Raw genomic sequence first — 20,060 nt, forward strand, 5'->3', positions numbered from 1 at the left:
AGCCTTTGTATAATCCAGAAGTGCTTCCGCGTGCAATGCTGTGGTACCAGAAGTACTCGCAGGTTCAACATAAAAGAGGTGCCTCAATCTAGAAGTCAAAGTCGGAAGGAAGAGGATAATACTCGCTAAGGAGGAATGGAAGGAGACAAAAACAGTGTTTATTTTATTGCACTATGCTAGACTGCTACCATTTAAGGTACTGGTGATTAAATTAAACTAGCTGACGCCCGCCGTAGCATACGGTGGTGTAAGAATAGGAACGGAAAACGGTGAGAAAGGAATTCAGAAATCAGGAATTTTCAGAAATAAATATTTCTTGAAAGACACATTTGTGAATAGGTGGTTTGCTGGAGACGACAGATAATAAGTCGAAATATCTAACCCTAGAAAACAATAACAACCCCAAAAAGATGTTGTTGTAGAATGTCTCTAAGTAATTCCTTAATCTTAATCCAAAAGACTCGTACAACAACATCAGGTCTGTGCTCTGGTCTTTGGGTATCCGACAGTGCGTGTAGAATTTCCGGCCAAGGCAGGATTACATGTGAAAGTGATAAATAAATCAGGCTTTCCGAATTTACGTACTATGGCCATGGCATCCTGATAGTTTTGTTGCATGTATCTTGGACTTCCTGGAAATATGGACGGTAATATGACCATTTTGCCTACACGCACTTTATTTTCAGCATTTGCTTGCAGTGCATCTGATAGTCTTGTATTGTTCCACGCGCAGATGTTGTTGATGTAATCTGAGATAGTTGAGACACGGCGCCCCTCTGTTTTAACATACCACATCTACGACGTACTGTTGGAATAGTTTGCTGCTAGAGTGCAAAATACTAAATGTATTCCTCATTGCTAATCTGTACACGTAAAATTGCATTGAGTAAGCCATATTCGCTTGGCGGTTCTTTTATCGGGAACATGTTGTAAATCTTTGTGCCAGCCAATGTCTCCGTAAGGGAATAAAAGTGGGGTAAACCATGAGGATCGCAATTCATATTGAGCGTGGAAATCTGTTTACAGGAGTTGCCTATGGGGTAGATGCAAATGTCCCTTTCGGCAGGCGGTTCGCCATCTTCTCCCGACGAAAATCGCTGCACACATCGGTGTGACATGTCGGGCATTTTATCGTCGTAAATCCTGCCTAGGGTTTTCCTTGAAAACCATTCGTACAGATGCTGTTGGATTGGACTGAGTGATTTCCTGCATGTGTTTGTATGATTTAGCGAAGGGGTTGATGGTTCTGAGCATGGAATGTAGCTGGAGAAGTAAATTTTAGCTGCATGCAGAGTTTGTTTTATTTTGTAAGCGTACTTCAGTAGCTTGCGCTGTGTCAAAAACATACAACTGTCCAGGCAGCATGGGGAAGGGTTTGGAAGAGGACAAATAGGAATCAAGAATTGCCGTGTCGGCTGCGTGTGTGCGGGACCGGTTTTGAAGGGGAAGCAGGACGAACCAGAAGAGAAATATATATAAGTGATTGACTATATTTTAACCTTGGATTTTGTCTGTGACAGTTGTCTTATTTTTAGGTGCTTAATTATATTCTTGGTGGCTTCATTTAGGTTATATCCACACTACTATGTTGTCATTTAAAAACACTAGTGTTTTCATGTTTATAAAAGAATATTCTTCCTCACTAAAAATGACTTAGATTATTCGCCTACACTGGGCATGAGTGCATTGGCAGAGAAATCCTTGAAGTGTTGGTATCTCTGCTGGCCACAGTATTTATCACAAAACTGTAGCAACCGATAAATTATTTTCCTGTTGCACACGTATGCAGCAATTTAGATGCATACAGGCAAGCAGCACAACAAGTGCCATGGGAAAGCAGCTCTTCTGTGTCTGCAATGGTGGAATAAGATTTTCTTCTGGTAAAGGGTGACCAGTCATGGAACGGATCATTCTAAGGATGTGACGATGTGGGTTCTTGCATGCTCCCATCTTCTGTCCGGGAGCCCTTAAACCCAGCACCGTCGGAAGTGCTACCGATGAGCTAAGCAGTGAGGCACAACATAGCAAAGGGGATGGTGCAAAAGTGCAAAGTGCTTTTATTAAAACAGAATACAGTGTTCAAATTAAATAATGTGCAGTGATTCAAAATCTCTTCATTAAATAAATAATCCATAAAAAACAGATGTGAAAACATGGAAGTTTAAAACAATAGAAAAAAGTCTTCTAAAAACAACAAGGTTAAAATAATGCAGGCAGCATTTTTTTTAAAAAAACAACAAGAAGCCCGGTGCCTTTTTACCTGGCCGCTCCCCTGCTTCCCTGTCTGGGCTTCACAACAGGGGACTTGCCCTTCCTGCAGTTGGCCTTCTCTTCACTCTGCTTGTTAGTCGTTCGCCTCTCCGATCTCTGGCTCCAGTAGGCACCACCGAACAGTGACTTGGGATTCCCCAACGACCAGGGCTCTCATGCTGGGGAAAACCACATCCCAAGTCCTGACTCCCGCAGCCTTCTCGGCCTTACGTGGCCAGTCACCCGCCTTCCGGTCACTCCCGCCCTTCAGAATAAACTCAGCGGGAGCGACCACTACTGCTACTCCTTGGGTGTCGGCCTAACACCTAAGCTCCCTGATCAGCCTGCGCGTGAGCATGCAGTCGCTCGCTTGCTCGCTCTCCTGCACTGACTCTCCTGCTACTGCAGCTTCCTGCTCTCCTGCAACCTCCGGCTTTCTTTCACCTGTTGTCTTTCTTTTTTCCTCCTTAGCCAACTCGTGCTTCTATATATCAAGAGGGCATGGCAACTGTGGCAAATCAGCAGCCCCGGGAACAATCACAGCTGCGGAATGTTTCTCACCTGTGCAAAAAAAAGGTGAAAAACGCCCACATCACGAATCGCCCTGAGAACCGCTTCAGGCACACAACCACCACGCCCCGTCACCAAGCCACGAGTGCGGTGATTATTTATTTTAAAACTGGCCTTTTGAATGGGACCCGCTATACCACAAAGGAGCAGTATCCAATCGGGGAAGAGCCACATAATAAGCACAAACAAATCAGAGTGCAATTAGAGCCTGTGTTTTTTGAAAAACTGCATTTCTGCCAGTCCACACCACAATGCTGCAGCTTTCGTTTTCAGAAGTATGAGGCTCTGGATGGCCTTTTCAGAAGTCTCAGTTTTCAGGGGTTGAAAACACAAGGATAGTGTGGACAAAAGTTGAAAAGTGGAGATCAATGGCAGCGTTTTTAAAATGAAATAAGATCTTGTGGATGGGCCGTTATTGTGGAATGCTGAAGGAAGAATATCCTTGGTAGTACATTGTAGATAGGACAGCTGTCATGAGCTATTCCACCACCAAACAATGACACAAACAAACAGATGGTTTATGAAAGGGTGGAATAATTTCAGTAGGGGAAACAGACAAGCACACTCAAAGGATAAAGTCAATTAAAGGGCTAAACCCACAAGATCCACTTACACAACCCAGTCATTGACTTCACCAGGCTGTTCCACTTGTGCCTAACACAGTAAAGCGATGCCCACTCACCTTTTATATTCTATACTCTGATCATTCTGGGCTCACTTCATCCTGCCAGTTGAGCCTTTGTCCCACACAGTCACCCAGCTCTGTGCTCCCTGACCTGACAGCCAGAAGAGGCTTTATTGTGGCAGATGAAACTAAAGCACGCTCACAAGAGTTGGACATTCAAGGTTATTGTCAAATTTAGTTTAAAAGAATGTCCTGCGCAGTGACTGATTAGTTAAATGGGAGCAAAAGCTGTGGCATTGGAGAAGGAGCGATCAGAACATGTGGACCTGAGAAGATGAGTGGAGTCCTCCATGGCTAGTATTCTTTGGATATGTTTCCTGTAGACCGGTAACTACTGTTAAGAACTTGGAGGTTAGGCAGCAGTCTGGTTTGATATTCACCTAAATAAAAGAGCGCTAAACTGAAAATTTAGTGTCATGTTAGAATTCCTCATTGCAGTGCTCCTTCCAATCTTATACAACACTAGCTGCCCAGTGCTATCATCATGGAGCCAACCTGCCTGGCTAAGTAAATTTAAGGTAGAACTTATCTAACTTTTATAAATGGTATTTCTTAAAATTGTGTGCTCTCCTGGAGGCAAATAACAATGAGTGATTTCAAAATCAAAAGATTTCTCACACAAAATAGCCATACATCACAGAAATTTTTCTGAATATATTTGTTGTCTTCTCACAGAAATTCATGAAAATGAGCCTTAGGTTAGATAGTTTTCTGGTGAATAAATGAACAGGTTGTTTGCATTTCCTACTCGGGAATGTGCAGCATGTGGAAAGCATGACTTCTCCAGACTGATTCTAGCAACTTGCAAGGAGTGACCTTGGACCTTGTGGAGTTGACATTGCAAAAGGCAGACAACTGGGGAATTGAAGACGCTTAAAATCGAAAGAGAAGTCAGTGGGAATAGTTTTTGATATGAAGATATCTTCACCTCTTTCGCAGCCAGTCAAAATAGTTGCGTCAGTCATGTTTGGTAACAGTTTCTTGATGCATGGTTTTGGTGAATCTAGATTTTGAAGATGCATGATGGTTGCCCTATCTTTAGCTGCAAATTGTCTGTTGGAATTCCTGGAGGTGGCAGTGAATTCAGAAGCTGTAATGGATAGTGCATTTTCTGAGTTCAGCTCCATGATGATATCACTGGACTTATAGCTTTTGTAGTCTCCTCCTTGCAAGTTTTAAATTTGGTGTTTGATTTTTTTTCACACTTTAATTTCTTGGAGCCAAAGACTAAAATCGTGGAAGTACGAAGGAAGAAAATAATGGAGAGCAGAATCAGTTGGGGTCAGTGTGGAGAGAAAGGGGCGAAGTGGTCAGAGGAAACCCCATTGTGGAGCGGTGTGGGGGGTGTTCCAGGAGTATATTGAATTTCAGTGTTTAGGGATCCTAGGGATCCCGAAGATGCCAAGGTGATAGGGAAGATATAGCCGCTCTTCGCACCTCCTGTTGAACAGCAAGAGATGGTGGCCCTGAATGTGTCGGATGACCATGTGCACCAGGGTCTCACCCCTGCTGAGCTTACCAGGGAGATGGGTGAGCAGGCTGAGACTGAGTATCGAGCAAGCTAGCAAGCACTGAGCGGAAGATTTTTATGTACAATATTTAGCTCATTGGAGCAGTGTGTTTTTTATTGTGGATTATTTATTCATTGAAAATTGCACTGCACTTTAATTTGAATACTTTGAATGGAAAACTAAAAACACAGAGCACTTTTGCACCACTGTTCTTGTTGACTGTGCTCATTTGCCTTGGTCCATCTTGGTCTATGGCTATTGATGATCCGAGTTCAAGAGGAGTATTCCAGCTGTGGGCAACCTGGGCATCAAAGGAGGTAAGTTTTCAGATGGGTTAATATTCTTTCTTTTGGCATTATCAACATATTTTCAGTGTTTTTTTTTTTTTTTTGTACCTCTTGACTACTGGTGGTCTGCCACTGAATACATCTGTAGCGATTTGATTTCTTGCATGCACAGAGAGGCCATTGTCCTGTGTTCGGAGGACTGACATGGCTGAAGATGTAGCAGAGCTACAGATGGACTCCAAGAAAGGACAGCTAATGGAAATGTAGGGCAGCAAACACAGGTGGGTCCATGTCCTCTGCCCTGGGTAATTTTTAAGAGTTAGCTGGTGCCTCTCCAAGTTCATGAATATTGTAAAACTGCTAGGGAATCTTCAGGTTGTTTTTTTTGTCCTGAAGACCAAACACAGCTAGTAATAATTCATTTTTTAATGTGTGTTTATTTCAGAAAATGCAAGCTCTGGGGAACAGCCCGGACACAGACAGGTAGACATGATGGTTTCACCATACACATGTTTATTTACAATATTTACAGTACTATGGTGCACAATACCCAGTGCCGCAGCACCAATCACCCCTTCAGTCCTGGCCACACAACACAATGCCTTCACAGTCTCTGGTCTGCCTCCACTCCTCTCCACCGAGCTTCGTCCACTTCCACCCGACTCTTGCCATTGAATGGAGGGAGGCGGCCCCTTTTATACACCCCCGGATGGGCTCCAGATGCTTCCCGACACTCCCTTGTGTGGTGGAAGTGCCGGCTACGCAACCGGAAGGACTCTGGGTGTCCCCTCTTTTCTTCCCCCCAGCACTTCCGGGTGTGTCGGAAGCGCTGGGGTCCAGGGTTCCCAAGGCATCGGGGCGCCCCCTGGCGATGGCCACGGGCCCCTACAGGGTTGAGCTTCCCAGCTCTGTACCCGTGGCCCCCAAAGCAACCAGGGCGGTCGCCCCCTCGTGTTCTGGAGGAGGCACAAGCCCTCCTCCGGTCCTCCTGGGCATCCCGGCCGGGCATGAACCCCAGCCGGGTGCCACAAAGCGCATTGAGTGGGTAATGAGGGCGCTCAACAACATAGTTGGGGGGGAAAAAAGAAGGCATTAGTGAAAGTGCAACAGAAGCTGAGCCATAAATACTTCATCTCTGTGATTTTAAAATTATTGAAGGAAACACAAAAAGATATGCATTCTTTCATTTGAAAAAAATTCTAGGTTTATTATTTGAGCATAAACCTTGTCAGTGAATTATGAGGCAAAAAACAAACAAATAAAAACCAAAAACCTCAAAATAATTGTTCATTAGTCGTAGTCAATGTAAAATGTTCAATTAATCGTAGTATTGATTTGAGGTCACATCACCCTGCCCTATTATATAGATCTTTTGAGGCATGGAGTAATTATGGACTACACCTTCAATATCATAAAAAAATGTGCACGTGATCAATGGCTTAGGGATTTTGCAATGGCAAAGACTTTCTAGGTCCAAGTTTCATCTTCATTTTATGAAACTCTTTAATACTGAGGTCCAGTTTTATTAGCTCAGGATTCTCTGATAGAACATTAGAATGTGGTGATGCTTCATTGTAGGAGTCCACATTCTGGATCTGTTTAAATGTTTGTGAAGAATGAATTCAGCTTTTCAGAAAAAGCGTCGGTGCACAGCCATTTTAAGATCTCTCCAGAGATGTTCAATTGGATTCAAGTCTGGGCTCTGGCTGGGCCACTCAAGGACATTCACAGAGTTGTCCTGAAGCCACTCCTTTGATATCTTGGCTATGTGCTTAGGGTCGTTGTCCTGCTGAAAGATGAACCGTCGCCCCCAGTCTGAGGTCAAGAGCGCTCTGGAGCAGGTTTTCATCCAGGATGTCTCTGTACATTGCTTGCAGTCATCTTTCCCTTTATCCTGACTAGTCTCCCAGTCCCTGTCGCTGAAAAACATCCCCACAGCATGATGCTGCCACCACCATGCTTCACTGTAGGGATGGTATTGGGCCTGGTGATGAGCGGTGCCTGGTTTCCTCCAAACGTGACACCTGGCATTCACACCAAAGAGTTCAATCTTTGTCTCATCAGACCAGAGAATTTTCTTTCTTATGGTCTGAGAGTCCTTCAGGTCCCTTTTGGCAAACTCCAGGCGGGCTGCCACGTGCCTTTTACTAAGGAGTGGCTTCCGTCTGGCCACTCTACCATACAGGCCTGATTGGTGGATTGCTGCAGAGATGGTTGTCCTTCTGGAAGGTTCTTGTCTCTCCACAGAGGACCTCTGGAGCTCTGACAGTGTGACCATCAGGTTCTTGGTCACCTCCCTGACTAAGGCCCTTCTCCCCCGATCGCTCAGTTTAGATGGCCGGCCAGCTCTAGGAAGAGTCCTGGTGGTTTCGAATTTCTTCCACTTACGGATGATGGAGGCCACTGTGCTCATTGGGACCTTCAAAGCAGCAGAAATTTTTCTGTAACCTTCCCCAGATATGTGCCTCGAGACAATCCTGTCTCAGAGGTCTACAGACAATTCCTTTGACTTCATGCTTGGTTTGTGCTCTGACATGAACTGTCAACTGTGGGACCTTATATAGACAGGTGTGTACCTTTCCAAATCATGTCCAATCACTGAATTTACCACAGGTGGACTCCAATTAAGCTGCAGAAACATCTCAAGGATGATCAGGGGAAACAGGATGCACCTGAGCTCAATTTCGAGCTTCATGGCAAAGGCTGTGAATACTTATGTACATGTGCTTTCTCAATTTTTTTATTTTTAATAAATTTGCAAAAACCTCAAGTAAACTTTTTTCACGTTGTCATTATGGGGTGTTGTGTGTAGAATTATGAGGAAAAAATGAATCAATTTTGGAATAAGGCTGTAACATAACAAAATGTGGAAAAAGTGATGCGCTGTGAATACTTTCCGGATGCGCTCTACACATATTTTGTTTAAATATTTGTCCTATTGTAGACCAGCCGTTTGTCTAACACTGAAAGTGCCATCAAAATTGTCTTTTGATTAAAAATGTCATTTGGACCAAGTTAATCAATACCTATAATGCTACCTTCTCTTATGTATGTCCTGATTTCCAGTTTAAAAATACTTCTAAGTGTGTGTGTGTGTGTGTGTGTGTGTTTGGTTAAGAACCTCTTGTCATTCTTTCAGAGAACTGATCTTCTTTCATTTCTGTGTTTTATGTCTTGGCTGGTGTGGCTGATGAGGTGTGTTGCACTTTTTAGGTGTTTCATCACTTAGCTGATTGTAGACTTTGTAAACCTCTCAAATCTGATATGTATTTTTCAGAAATCACTGCATGCAGGACATACTTGTAAACATTAGAATGTAGCAAACATCCCATTATGCACAGCGGTGATTGGGGCTGACTCAATATGGCTATTACCTTAATGCCTGTCACAGGGAAAGAATGTAAGCAATTATTGAGGAAAAGTCCAAGCAGCACCTCTCAAATGAAGTTGTCTTAATGGTGTCTCAGCCAGGATTCCTTCAACGCTAGGGTTCAGCTGTCTTTATTGTGTCATCTTTGTTCATTTTTTGATTCTTTGTTTTAGTTGATATTTGTTTATTATAGGCATTATTGTTTGTTTTTGATGTTGCCTATGTAATGCTTGTGTTGCTTTCCATGTGTTTTGTGGATGGCTCCCCAAGAGGCGGGGCCACCTGCCCATCACTGCAGGCAAAGCCCTATAAAACAGAGACAATCCTACATTTCCTAGTGGTTCATTGTGAACGGAGTTGGTGAGTTCTTGTGTTTCTTTTTGCAGAGCTTTCTGCTTTTTGTGACTTTTTTGTGACACTCATTCAGGAAGTGGTCCCCTGAGGCAGAGCAGACACTGAGAGACTGGTTTGGAACTAACAGACTGGGATATCCTGCAGGGATAAAATAGTGAGAACATTGAGGAGGTTGTTGACTGCACCACTGACCTACATCAACTTCTGTATGGATATTGTAGTTCCTGTTAAGACTGTAACGCTGCTATGCTAACAACAAGCCATGGATTACAAGTGACATCAAGGGCCTTTTGAACCAGAAGAATAAGGCGGTGATCAGCATGAGCTCAAGCGCAGGCAGAAGGAACTCGGAGTCCAGCTCAGGGTGGCGAAGGAGCAGTACAGCAGAAAGCTGGAGCAGAAGTTACAGAATAACAGCATGAAGGAAGTGTGAGATGCTGATGAAGATCATCACTGGCTGCAGCTCGAAACGGGGGTGCCACCATCAAGAGAGACGTGAAGAGAGCAAACCAAGATGAAAACTACTTTACAGGTTTGACCACTCTAACTCACTCTCACCTCGGAGTACTGCACCCCTCCACCCATCCTTCTGCTGATACCAGCATAGGAGAGACATCCCCACCCACAATTACAGCAGCGCGGTGTGAGCAGAGAGCTGAATAGACTTCGTGCCAGCAAAGCAGCGGGTCCAGATGGAGTATCGCCACGACGTCGGAGCTGGGGAGTCCTCTATAGCGCATCTTCAACCTGAGCCGGGAACAGGGGAGAGTTCCGAGGCTTTGGAAACATCTTGCATCACCCCAGTCCAAAGGTATCACGTCCTAGTGAGCTGAACGACTTCCTGCCTGTCGCTCTGACGTCACATGTGATGAAGACCATGGAGAGGCTGCTGCCTTCACCACCTGAGGCCACAGATCCAACACGCCTCGACCTTCTGCAGTTCGCATACCAGGAGAAGGTGGGAGCCGAGGATGCCATCATCTATATGCTACACCGATCACTCTCCCACTTGGACAGAGGCAGTGGTGCTGTAAGAATTATGTTTCTAGACTTCTCTAGCGCCTTCAACACCATCCAACCTCTGCTCTTTAGGGACAAGCTGACAGAGATGGGAGTAGATTCATACCTAGTGGCATGAATCATGGACTATCTTACAAACAGACCTCAGTAATGTGCGTCTCGGGAACTGCAGGTCTGATATTGGTCAGCAACACAGGAGTGCCGCAAGGGACTGTACTTTCTCCGGTCCTGTTCAGCATATATTCAACGGACTTCCAATACAACTCGGAGTCTTGCCACGTGCAAAAGTTCGCGGACGACACTGCTATCATGGGCTGCATCAGGAGTGGGCAGGAGGAGGAGTATAGGAACCTCATCAAGGACTTTGTTAAATGGTGCGACTCAAACCACCTACACCTGAACACCATCAAAACCAAGGAGCTGGTGGTGGATTTTAGGAGGCCCAGACCCCTCATGGACCCCGTGATCGTCAGAGGTGACGTGTGTGCAGAGGGTGCAGACCTATAAACACCTGGGAGTGCAGCTGGATGGTAACTTGGGACTGGACTGCCAATACTGATTCTCTGTGCAAGAGAGGACAGAGCCAGTTATACATCCTTAGAAGACTGGCGTCCTTAAACATCTGCAATAAGATGTTGCAGGTGTTCTATCAGACGGTTGTGGCGAGCACCCTCTTCTATGTGGTGGTGTGCTAGGGAGGCAGCATTAAGAAGAAGGACGCCTCACGCCTGGACAAACTGGTGAGGAAGGCAAGGCTCTATTGTAGGCACAGAGCTGGACAGTTTGACATCCATGACAGAGCGACGGGCGCTGAGCAGGCTCCTATCAATTATGGAGAATCCACTGCATCCACTAAACAGTGTCATCTCCAGACAGAGGAGCAGCTTCAGCGACAGTCTGCTGTCACTGTCCTGCTCCACTGACAGACTGAGGAGGATCGTTCCTCCTCCAAACTATGCAACTCTTAACTCTTTTAGGGCTAATTTTTTTTTTGTTTCTTTTCTCCAGGACTGAATATTTTCCAAAAACTAACATTTTTTAAAAAAGAACACAAAGCAATTGTTTAACATATCAAATCAACAAAAATATTTACTTTTTGACAAATGTTACTGTCTTGCATGTTGTATGAGCCTGAATTCTCTATGATTTCACATACATATCACATACATTTTATACAGCAAAGTCTGATTCTCGCTCAAAGCAGCAATTTCAGTCATTGCCACATTGCACTCCTTACAATATGTGTTGTTTTGATGCCTATTTTTCAATTGTCTGTTGCTGCATTTTCTAACATATATTGTTAGTGTGTACTGTAGAGAGACAAGTCACCCATTTGCCATCGTGCCATGCCACTGCCACCAAGTTTTCTGCCTGCATGAAAACCGTATTGTCACCTCTTTTCATCTTCTGAAACTTTATGAACTTTATGTATGGCATTATAGCCTGGCTCACCCCATGGGATTTGCTTCTGTTTATTACAGAAGTGAATAAAACTTTGCAGCAGCACGTACCTAAGCCACCAGGGGACAAAACACGTTTGGACCAATGCTCCCTGAAGTTATATCACCAGTTCTGTCCCATCTCTATTTGTAATGCCACAGCGCGCTTCATCTCGTCTTTCGTTGTGGGTTTCCACTTTGAAAAACGAGAATGCGATGCAAACGCAGCCGGCGATTCAAAAAAAATCTCTGCCTACCTGTTTGTCTCGTCTGACAGTAGCTGAAAAGCAGCATCAGGAGAGAGCAGCCTGAAGTACAGCAGCTGGTGATCTGTCGTGTCCAAAAGCAAGCCATGCCGTCTTGTAAACTCCGGTAGCCAGATCGGCTCTCAACGGATCAATGTATGTGTATTTATCCCATGCGAACCTTGCCGTAGATGCATCGGCTGCGCGAAGGCACTCAACTGGCAGCAGATCCGCTCGCGCGGCATCGGCTGGTGTCTGATCAGCTGATGCCTGCTTCTAACTCTCTTGCTCGATCTCCTGATCACTGCCAATAAAGTCCGATTCTGAAAAATCAAGAGTCCGACTCCGCGGTAATGCGCAAAACAACGTCTGCCAAGTGTTTTCTTTTCTGCACTTGCTTCGCTGCCTTTTCACATGTCGGTGCCATCTTGCCTTTGTTTACATTTCGCAACTCACGCACACGCAAGGTTTATTTGCTGAGTCAACGAGTCTAGCATTCCTCCAAGCACAGAGGGAATGCCTGTGACGTGACCGTGAGATTTGTCGCCATTAACAGCTGATTGTCGCCCTTTATCCCTGGATGTCGACTTTTGTCGACATTCGCCTTCAACCCCTCCTGTCGACAAAAGTCGACATCCACCCTAAAAGAGTTAAATTCCACCCTGGGGGGTAAACGTTAACATTATTCAAAGTTATTGTCTGTTTTTACCTGCATTTTTATACTCTTTAATTTAATATTGTTTTTTGTATCAATTGTTGCTGCTGGAGTATGTGAATTTCCTCTTTGGATTAATAAAGTATCTATCTATCTATCTATCTATCTATCTATCTATCTATCTATCTATCTATCTATCTATCTAGCCAGAGTTTGACATTAAATCTCCATCTAGTGGACGTTTTTGGAAGTGATCTTGGAACATTATGCTTTGGGACTCTAAGTCATAACAAGTAAACTTTGAACATGGCTCTAGATTTCTATGATTAGGCAGAGAAAGCTTTTGATCAGAGAGCTGCACATGGTTTTACTCATCCTGCTTTCCAAAAAGCTTTGGTCAAGGACCCCCCCTTAGAGGTTGATGATCAAATGAAAAGAAGGCTGAGTCACTTGAAGGAAAGGGAGCTGGTGTGAAGGTTGGGTGTGCTTCTGGGGTCAGTGCTGGAGCTACTGTTCTGTCTAAATGATAAAATAATGAAAGTATTGACAAAAATGACACTCGCCTATCTGGAGTGGCACATAATTATTTGGACAGTGATGCAATTTGAAACAAAGCAGTCAAGATATGATTGAAGCGTAGACTTTTAGCTTTAATTCAAGGGCTTTAACAAAAATATCATTTGAGCCGTTTATGAATAGCCAGGTTTCCATCCAAGGAGTTTTTGCGAAAAAATATTTAGCGCTTCAAATTTTTTTACCAATATAGCTGATGGAAATGCTAATTATCGATAAAATGTACATGTCGACATAATATTTTTCCATTTAACTTTAGCGCATAAATTCCATATCGATACTTCAGATGTTGCAAAAACTACATTGGAAACAGTTTTTGTCGGAAAAAAGGGCTTTAACGCAAATAAATGTGTCACATTTTCATCATGTGCAATCAAAACGAGAATGGCGGAGCGGTTCGCATGGTCTGATGAAGAGAGTTTTTTTTTTGATTAAACGTCGTTATTTTGTATTAATTCAAATTTCAGTTTTAATTAAAAACCTTAAGGGAAGCAGGTTAATTCAGTTGTTATCACACTGTGAAGGGATGTTGAAAGGTAGGCTCACCTGTACAGATCCGATGCTGCAAACACAGCTGCATCATGGGCACTTCCAGGAGTGCCAACGCAAATGTCTCGTATCATGCACCTGTCATCAACAAGGGCCTGGAGAACAATAGATGGCCACCCTTTGCGATTAATGTAATCGCGGTAGCCTTCCGTCGGGGGAAGAATAGGCACATGCGTGCCATCCAGCGCACCATAAATCTGTGGCACAAGATGCACCAAGGAATTGCGGTATGCAATTTCATTGGCCTCCGCTACAGTCGGAAGTCTGATATAACGGCGCATTAATTTTTCTTTAATAGCGGTACACACAGCATATACACATCGATGGACGGTAGTTTTACTAACCCCGAAAGTTTCTCCAACTACTCTATACTCGGCGCAGGTTGCCAGCTTGTAAAGGGCGATGGCAATCCGCTTTTGGGTTGGAACCGGTGGTCGGTGGCAACCTGTGATGGGCGCAACATCAGAACTGATGAATCCACACAACATCTCAAACGTCGGCCGTGTCATTATAAAATGTTGCAGCCAGAGATTTTCTGTTAAGTGTCTCTCCACCACCTCCTCCCAGAAGGTCTTATTCCGTCGTCTCTCCCATACCCGTGGGTTTCGTCGCACTGGGGTACTTTCTTCGAGCTCTAGGGCTATCAGACAAGCAACTGCTTCATTCTGCTGTCGTCTTTGGATATTATGTACAATTCCAATTATTTGTGAAACTGAAATAACAGTAAGCTGGTCTGAATAATCTCTCCATTTCTTTGTTTCTTTGTTTAGTGGAGGGGGTGTAACGTGGAAAACAAAAGGTAGATAATTTGCGACATACACAAAATTATGTATGGAAACGGCTCAAGGGCAGATTTTTTTCGCGATACAACAAAAGTTATGCGACAGTTCGTTTTGGGGGGGGGGGGGGGATGACGTCATCACGCACACCATTTTATTGATAAAAAGCCAGTTGGATGGAAACAGGCTGGAGACAGCAAATTTCGCACATTTTTTTTACGTATATTCTGTTTGTCGATAACAAAACGTCGCAAAAAACTGGATGGAAACTTAGCTAATGACAGCCATGTTTTTTACATGGTTCCCCCATTTTCAGGGATTCAAAAGTATTTGCACATTTGACTGAAATGCTGTTCCACAGCCAGATGTGAGCAGGTCCCTCATTATTACATTAACTATAAGAAGGTAAAAGGTGTGGAACTGATTTCAAGTGTAGAATTTGCATTTGGAAGCTGTCACTGGAACTCTCAACATGAGGTACAAAGAGCTGTCCATGCAAGTAAAAACAGGCCACCATTAGGCCGAGAAAACAAACCTTTAGAGAGATGGGAGAAACAACAGGAGCGGTCAAATCAACCATTTGGTACATTCTTAAAAAGGAGGAACACACTGGTGAACTTGGCAGCACCACAAGGTTTGGAAAACCACAGAAGACAACTGTGCTGGATGATTGTAGAATTTTGTCCTTGGTGAAGAGGAACCCCTTCACAACATTTAGTCAGACCAAGAACACTCTCCTGGAGGTAGAATTATCATTGCCAAGGTCTACAATTTGTGAATGGTCTTGTACTGTAGGTCACCTGGAAGCATTTGTACTTTAGTATATTGTGAGTTTGGAATCGGAGACAATAAAATGTTTGGGACAGAATGCTTTTTCAGGGATATGCAGACTGCTGTGGATCTCCGCCATGGCCATCTGCTGCTATGTGTGTGGACAGGTCAGCTGTGATATTTGTTGTCGGCTTCGACTGACTGTACATTGTGGTATGTCACATACAATATCTTCAGAAATATTTGGAAATTGTACCAACTTTTGAACATCAGAATAATTGAATCGGATGTTCATTGTTGTATTTCTGTTCATCTTGCATGGGGTTTTTTCACAGCTGGGTAGCGGTAAAGTCTCCCCCCGTCCCTAAGACTTTGCTGCACAGTTACAGGCTCTGATAACAGCTTCCATGATTTTTGTAGTCGGCTATGAACTTATTGTGTCTTCTGTGTCCCTCTTTCTTTTGGTTGGCTCACACCAGTTATTCATCTATTGAGGTGGCTTGGACACACTCATTTAGACATACGGATTGGTTCAGATATAAACTGGCTGAACAGGTCAGATGGGATTCACAAGAAGGCACAGTGGGCCACATAAATTCAGCGTCTCCATTTGTGTCACCATTACTAGAACATCATTGCCATTTTGGTGCCTATCTAGTACAAGATTACAATCCTTTTGAGTGACCTTTATTTTGAAAAATACTTGTTTGGAATGTTAGTTTATAAAACAATTGTTATTAAGAAACCCCACCTCGTCACACTTTTTCTTTACTCTAGGACAGAAGTGACGCCACTGAATGTGGTATGGTAGCTGTGATCAACGTCTCTTGGGTCACATGTTGACTATCAAAGCACACTGTGGGTTTCACAGTGACGTCAATCAACAAAGCCGGGCAGGCAAGATCACCGGACAAAAATGAACACTGTTAAAAGAACTAGGGGGTTATTGAGGACTTGTACCATTTAACTCAATCGACCACCAGTTTAACAGCCAAACACAGTAGATGTTCACCTGGGTCAGATCAGATGGAGGAATTGTGCAACATCATCCTCTCACTGTGCACTGGGTGATTGCCATTCATCTCATGAAACGTTACTGGCTAATCATGAGATGAAAGAGTCAAGGTGATTTGTGCACAGCTTGATCGTCCGGGTTTTATTTAAGGGCCATCTCGACCAACAGCAAAGGTGTGCTGAAAGGGGCGTTGCGAGTGGACTTACATTTGTGTAGGGCCAGCCGGTTGTGAGTCCTGATCAGCAGTACAGAATGATGAAAAAAAGCCAATACTGCAGTGTCACAAATGGCTGATGACCCATCAATATACTTGAACCACGGGAGACCTCGCCACGCGTAACCCACACACCACACACACACACACACATATATACTGCAGATCATGCCTGACATTGATAACGTGAAAGAAAGAAATGAGGAATAGATACCCGGGGTATTACTGCCCTTTCCTTACTTGCAAGGCTAGAGATTATGAGAGAATTTAGATGTGGAAAGTCCCACCATTTTCATGTTTTGCTTTATACTTTTTAGACACAAAAATAAGCACAAACACATCCACTGATGCATATATCTTGTATATGTAGCGGCCACTAGGGATGACCCCAACCTTAGACACAATTGCTGCAGGTGCAGTCCCAGGTTTATATAAAGTCTTTTATTAAACAAATGACCTTATTACAGGACTTCGTTAGTGACCTGTCCTCCTTCAATAAAGTAATAATAACTTTTTCTTTTCCATGCCTCCCAGGTCAAGTTCACCCAACTCGTGGACCAAGTGGAGAGCTTTCTCTTAACACCCAAGCCAAGACAACTTCTGGTGCTCAATCATTCACCTCCGAGAAGCTGTTTTGGGCCAGGCAAGACCACACTGGTCCTGGTGCAGTCAATAAGTGCCTTGAGCATGGGAAAGGCGCTATATAAATAAAATGTATATATTATTATTATTAAAATCTGACAGCAGCCCCATGTGACCACAATATCCATGCTACCCTCTGGGTATCCATATTTGGGCTCACCAGATGGGATATATCTACCCAGTGTATGGGAGGGCTTTCTGTTCAATAGCAAGCAATTATCCACTGCTCTGTAATTCTACTCTCCCAGGCCAAACCAAAGTGTCCCTTCAGACAAATGGGACACCAGCCTCAGTGCAGTTGATGCTACAGCATCCTTCCATGTCCAAGTCCATGTCATGGTGAGGAAGGGGAATATTGCTGCTTGCTGTCCTTCCTTAATAATGGCTTCTTGGCTGGACTGGGAGGCTGGTTCATGCCTCACTATATATAATATATACTGTAAAGAAGGAGGTGAGGGCACAGGCATCTTGCCCAGCAGCCATTTTGTACATAATTTAACACAAAGCAGCTGAATGAGTGCCATACATTTCACCTTGTTTATTCTTTTCACATGTTTTTACATTAAAGCTAAATATTAACACATTGTGCAAGCTCAAGAATAAATAAAAAAACAAAACAGGTTTAAAATAATGGATATACAGTAGCAGCCATGGTGCTTGGGAGCATACAAACCTGACACTGAAGTACTCGACTGTATACTCTAATGCAGCATCTTTCAACTTTTTGTAGTACAGACTTTCAAAGAAAAATAAAAAGTCAATCAGAGTTCTTTGCATATTTTATTTTTCTTGTTTTAACTTCCAGCTCACACACATCTGGCATATTTTACATCTTTGCAATAAAACATGGTTACAATAGCTTTAGGATTTTATATATCCAAAATATTTCACTGTGATCTCTGGATGACATTAACCTGTTTTTAAGTTTTATTCTTTTGTTCCAGATGCTTAAATAGTCCCCCGAATTCTAAGCTACAAACTCATGATATTGCTTACTGACTTGTGGTTGTACAACTTAATCATTACATTGGTTCCCCCGTTATTTTATAGTCTATAAATACAAACAACAATGAATAAAGAATTCAGTGCTAAAATTTACTAATACAAGGTGAATGACAAATAAGTAATCACAGCAATAAATAATGATATGTATCCGGTGCAAAGTGCCAATACAAAGATTCCATTAATTAACTTTTAAATAAATGTCTGCAAGTGATTGTATTTTTTTTTTTGAGAAAATTACATTCCCATTACATGCCTCATAGCCCTACCAACACAATATGTACATCTATGACAAAACAGTCACCAAATATACAAAGAAACGTGAAGAATCAGAAATGATTTACCCTGGATGTGTTTTTATAAGCCGGCTGTGCAAGAAGATTCGTAAATAAAAACCCAAGTGGAACTCTACAGGAAAAAAGAACTGGCGCCTGAGAATGACCAGACCAACCAGACCCACGAGGAAAGCACCAAAGCGGCCCTCGTTTACCTTCACATCATTCCAAAATGAAGAAACATAAACTTCCTTTACACGGTGCATATATAATATATATCCACCAAAACCAAATCATGATAGACAATAGATGGCCTTTACTTATTAGATTTTCATTTGAAAAGAGCAAGGTAATCAATAATATGTTAGATTTTTAAAATTTATAATCAGGGTTCAAAATGTTCTCAGTGAAATGAGTGCACATTTACATGGAAGTAAAAATCGTTGATCACACGATGTGTCATTGGTTATGTTGTTGAAGGGGGCAGATTCCGAACTCACTCTTCAGTACCCTCAGGTGGGCACAAGTTAGCAAAGCCGCTCGAGACAGTCATTCGACAAAGTAACGTCTCTGTCTCGATCTCGCCGTCCGTCAAGCTTTTCTTGGCTTTGTAATGCATCTGTTCGACCAATACACCAGATTTACAATACATGCACAATGGAACTTCACGCCAGGATAAGAAACTTTTTTTTTTTTTTTTTTTTTTTTTGTTCTTTTATACAAGGTTTTACTTTTACAAAAGTATCCCTTTACGATGTGCATCTGATGTACAAAGTATCAAATGTGTTTTTTTCACAGCTTGAAAAATATGACTGAAATAAGAACAAAAAGAGTAGTGTAAAATATTTTACGATTGTTTCTTTATTTGTGTATGCATGTAGAAGTTCATTTTTCCCTCAAAATGTTTTTTTTTTCTTCCAAAATGTGTTCAATGAAGGTTTGCACTTCTCCCAAATAAATAATCAGAAGTATGTCTGCCAGAATCAACCACTGTTCATGAGTTTACATGATACGAGCTACAGCAATTAGCAGCTGGCGTCTAGGCATGAATTAAGAACACAAGCGAGGATGGTACTGGACTATAATGGACTGCTATTGCTGGGCGTGATGGAGCGAGGATCAGAGGGCTTGATACTGAAGTTTCCATTTTTCTTTTCTTGTTCACTGGTTGTTCCCTGCTGTACTTGTGCTATCGGCTCGCAAACTGCCATTCCCAATGCACTCACTCCTTGGTCACGGTTCAGTATCTGTTCTGATGTTCATAATGCCATCGGTTAAAATCAATGTTAAAAGCAACAATGCTTCCAGAAGCCATTCCAGTAATCAGAGTCCTGAAAAAGAAACAAAGCTCTATTAGAAGTGAACATCACAAAAGAAAACTGAGAAAAGGATAAGAATGAAATGAATGATTTTAAAGTGAAGTACATGTATGGCAGGGCGGGACCCACTGGGCACCCGCCAGTCCATTGCAGGGCCCACTCACATTAGTCCAATTTAAAGTTTCCATTTGATTCATTGTAGTCTAATGAATTGCACTCATCTTCAAGCATTTGGCATTCCAACATCAAGTCAGATTCACACGTTGCAGAATTGTCATTTAACACAAAACTATAATAACATCCTGAACACATGTAATACCAATGATGATATTCAATGATTCTACCAGTGTTGCAATAAACCAGGTGTATGGCCCACTACACTGGACACTTGTGCCTTTAATATATAACAGCAGGGCAGAATTATATGTAAAAGTAACCATCCCCCGCGACTCGTGTAGTAGTGAAACAGGACAAACTTTAAAAATCAATAAACAAACAGGTAATCGCTAGCTAAGTGGAGGCAAGGTCTGCTCCA

The 20,060-nt window shown here is 42.9% G+C and overlaps 1 protein-coding gene across 26 annotated transcripts in view; it reads right to left on the reverse strand.

Moving 5' to 3' along the window:
• Positions 1-17,690: 17,690 nt before the first annotated feature.
• Positions 17,691-20,060, reverse strand: part of nbeaa (neurobeachin a) — a 925,612-nt gene continuing 923,242 nt past the window's right edge. For all 26 annotated transcript variants that reach the window (XM_051927338.1, XM_051927337.1, XM_051927335.1 and 23 more), the window contains one exon: positions 17,691-19,537. In XM_051927338.1, coding sequence (XP_051783298.1) covers positions 19,447-19,537 — 91 coding nt within the window. In that variant the 3' untranslated portion in view covers positions 17,691-19,446. The remainder of the gene's footprint in view (positions 19,538-20,060) is intronic.

Source organism: Erpetoichthys calabaricus, chromosome 4 (genome assembly GCF_900747795.2).
Source record: "Erpetoichthys calabaricus chromosome 4, fErpCal1.3, whole genome shotgun sequence".
NCBI classification, from domain to species: domain Eukaryota; kingdom Metazoa; phylum Chordata; class Cladistia; order Polypteriformes; family Polypteridae; genus Erpetoichthys; species Erpetoichthys calabaricus.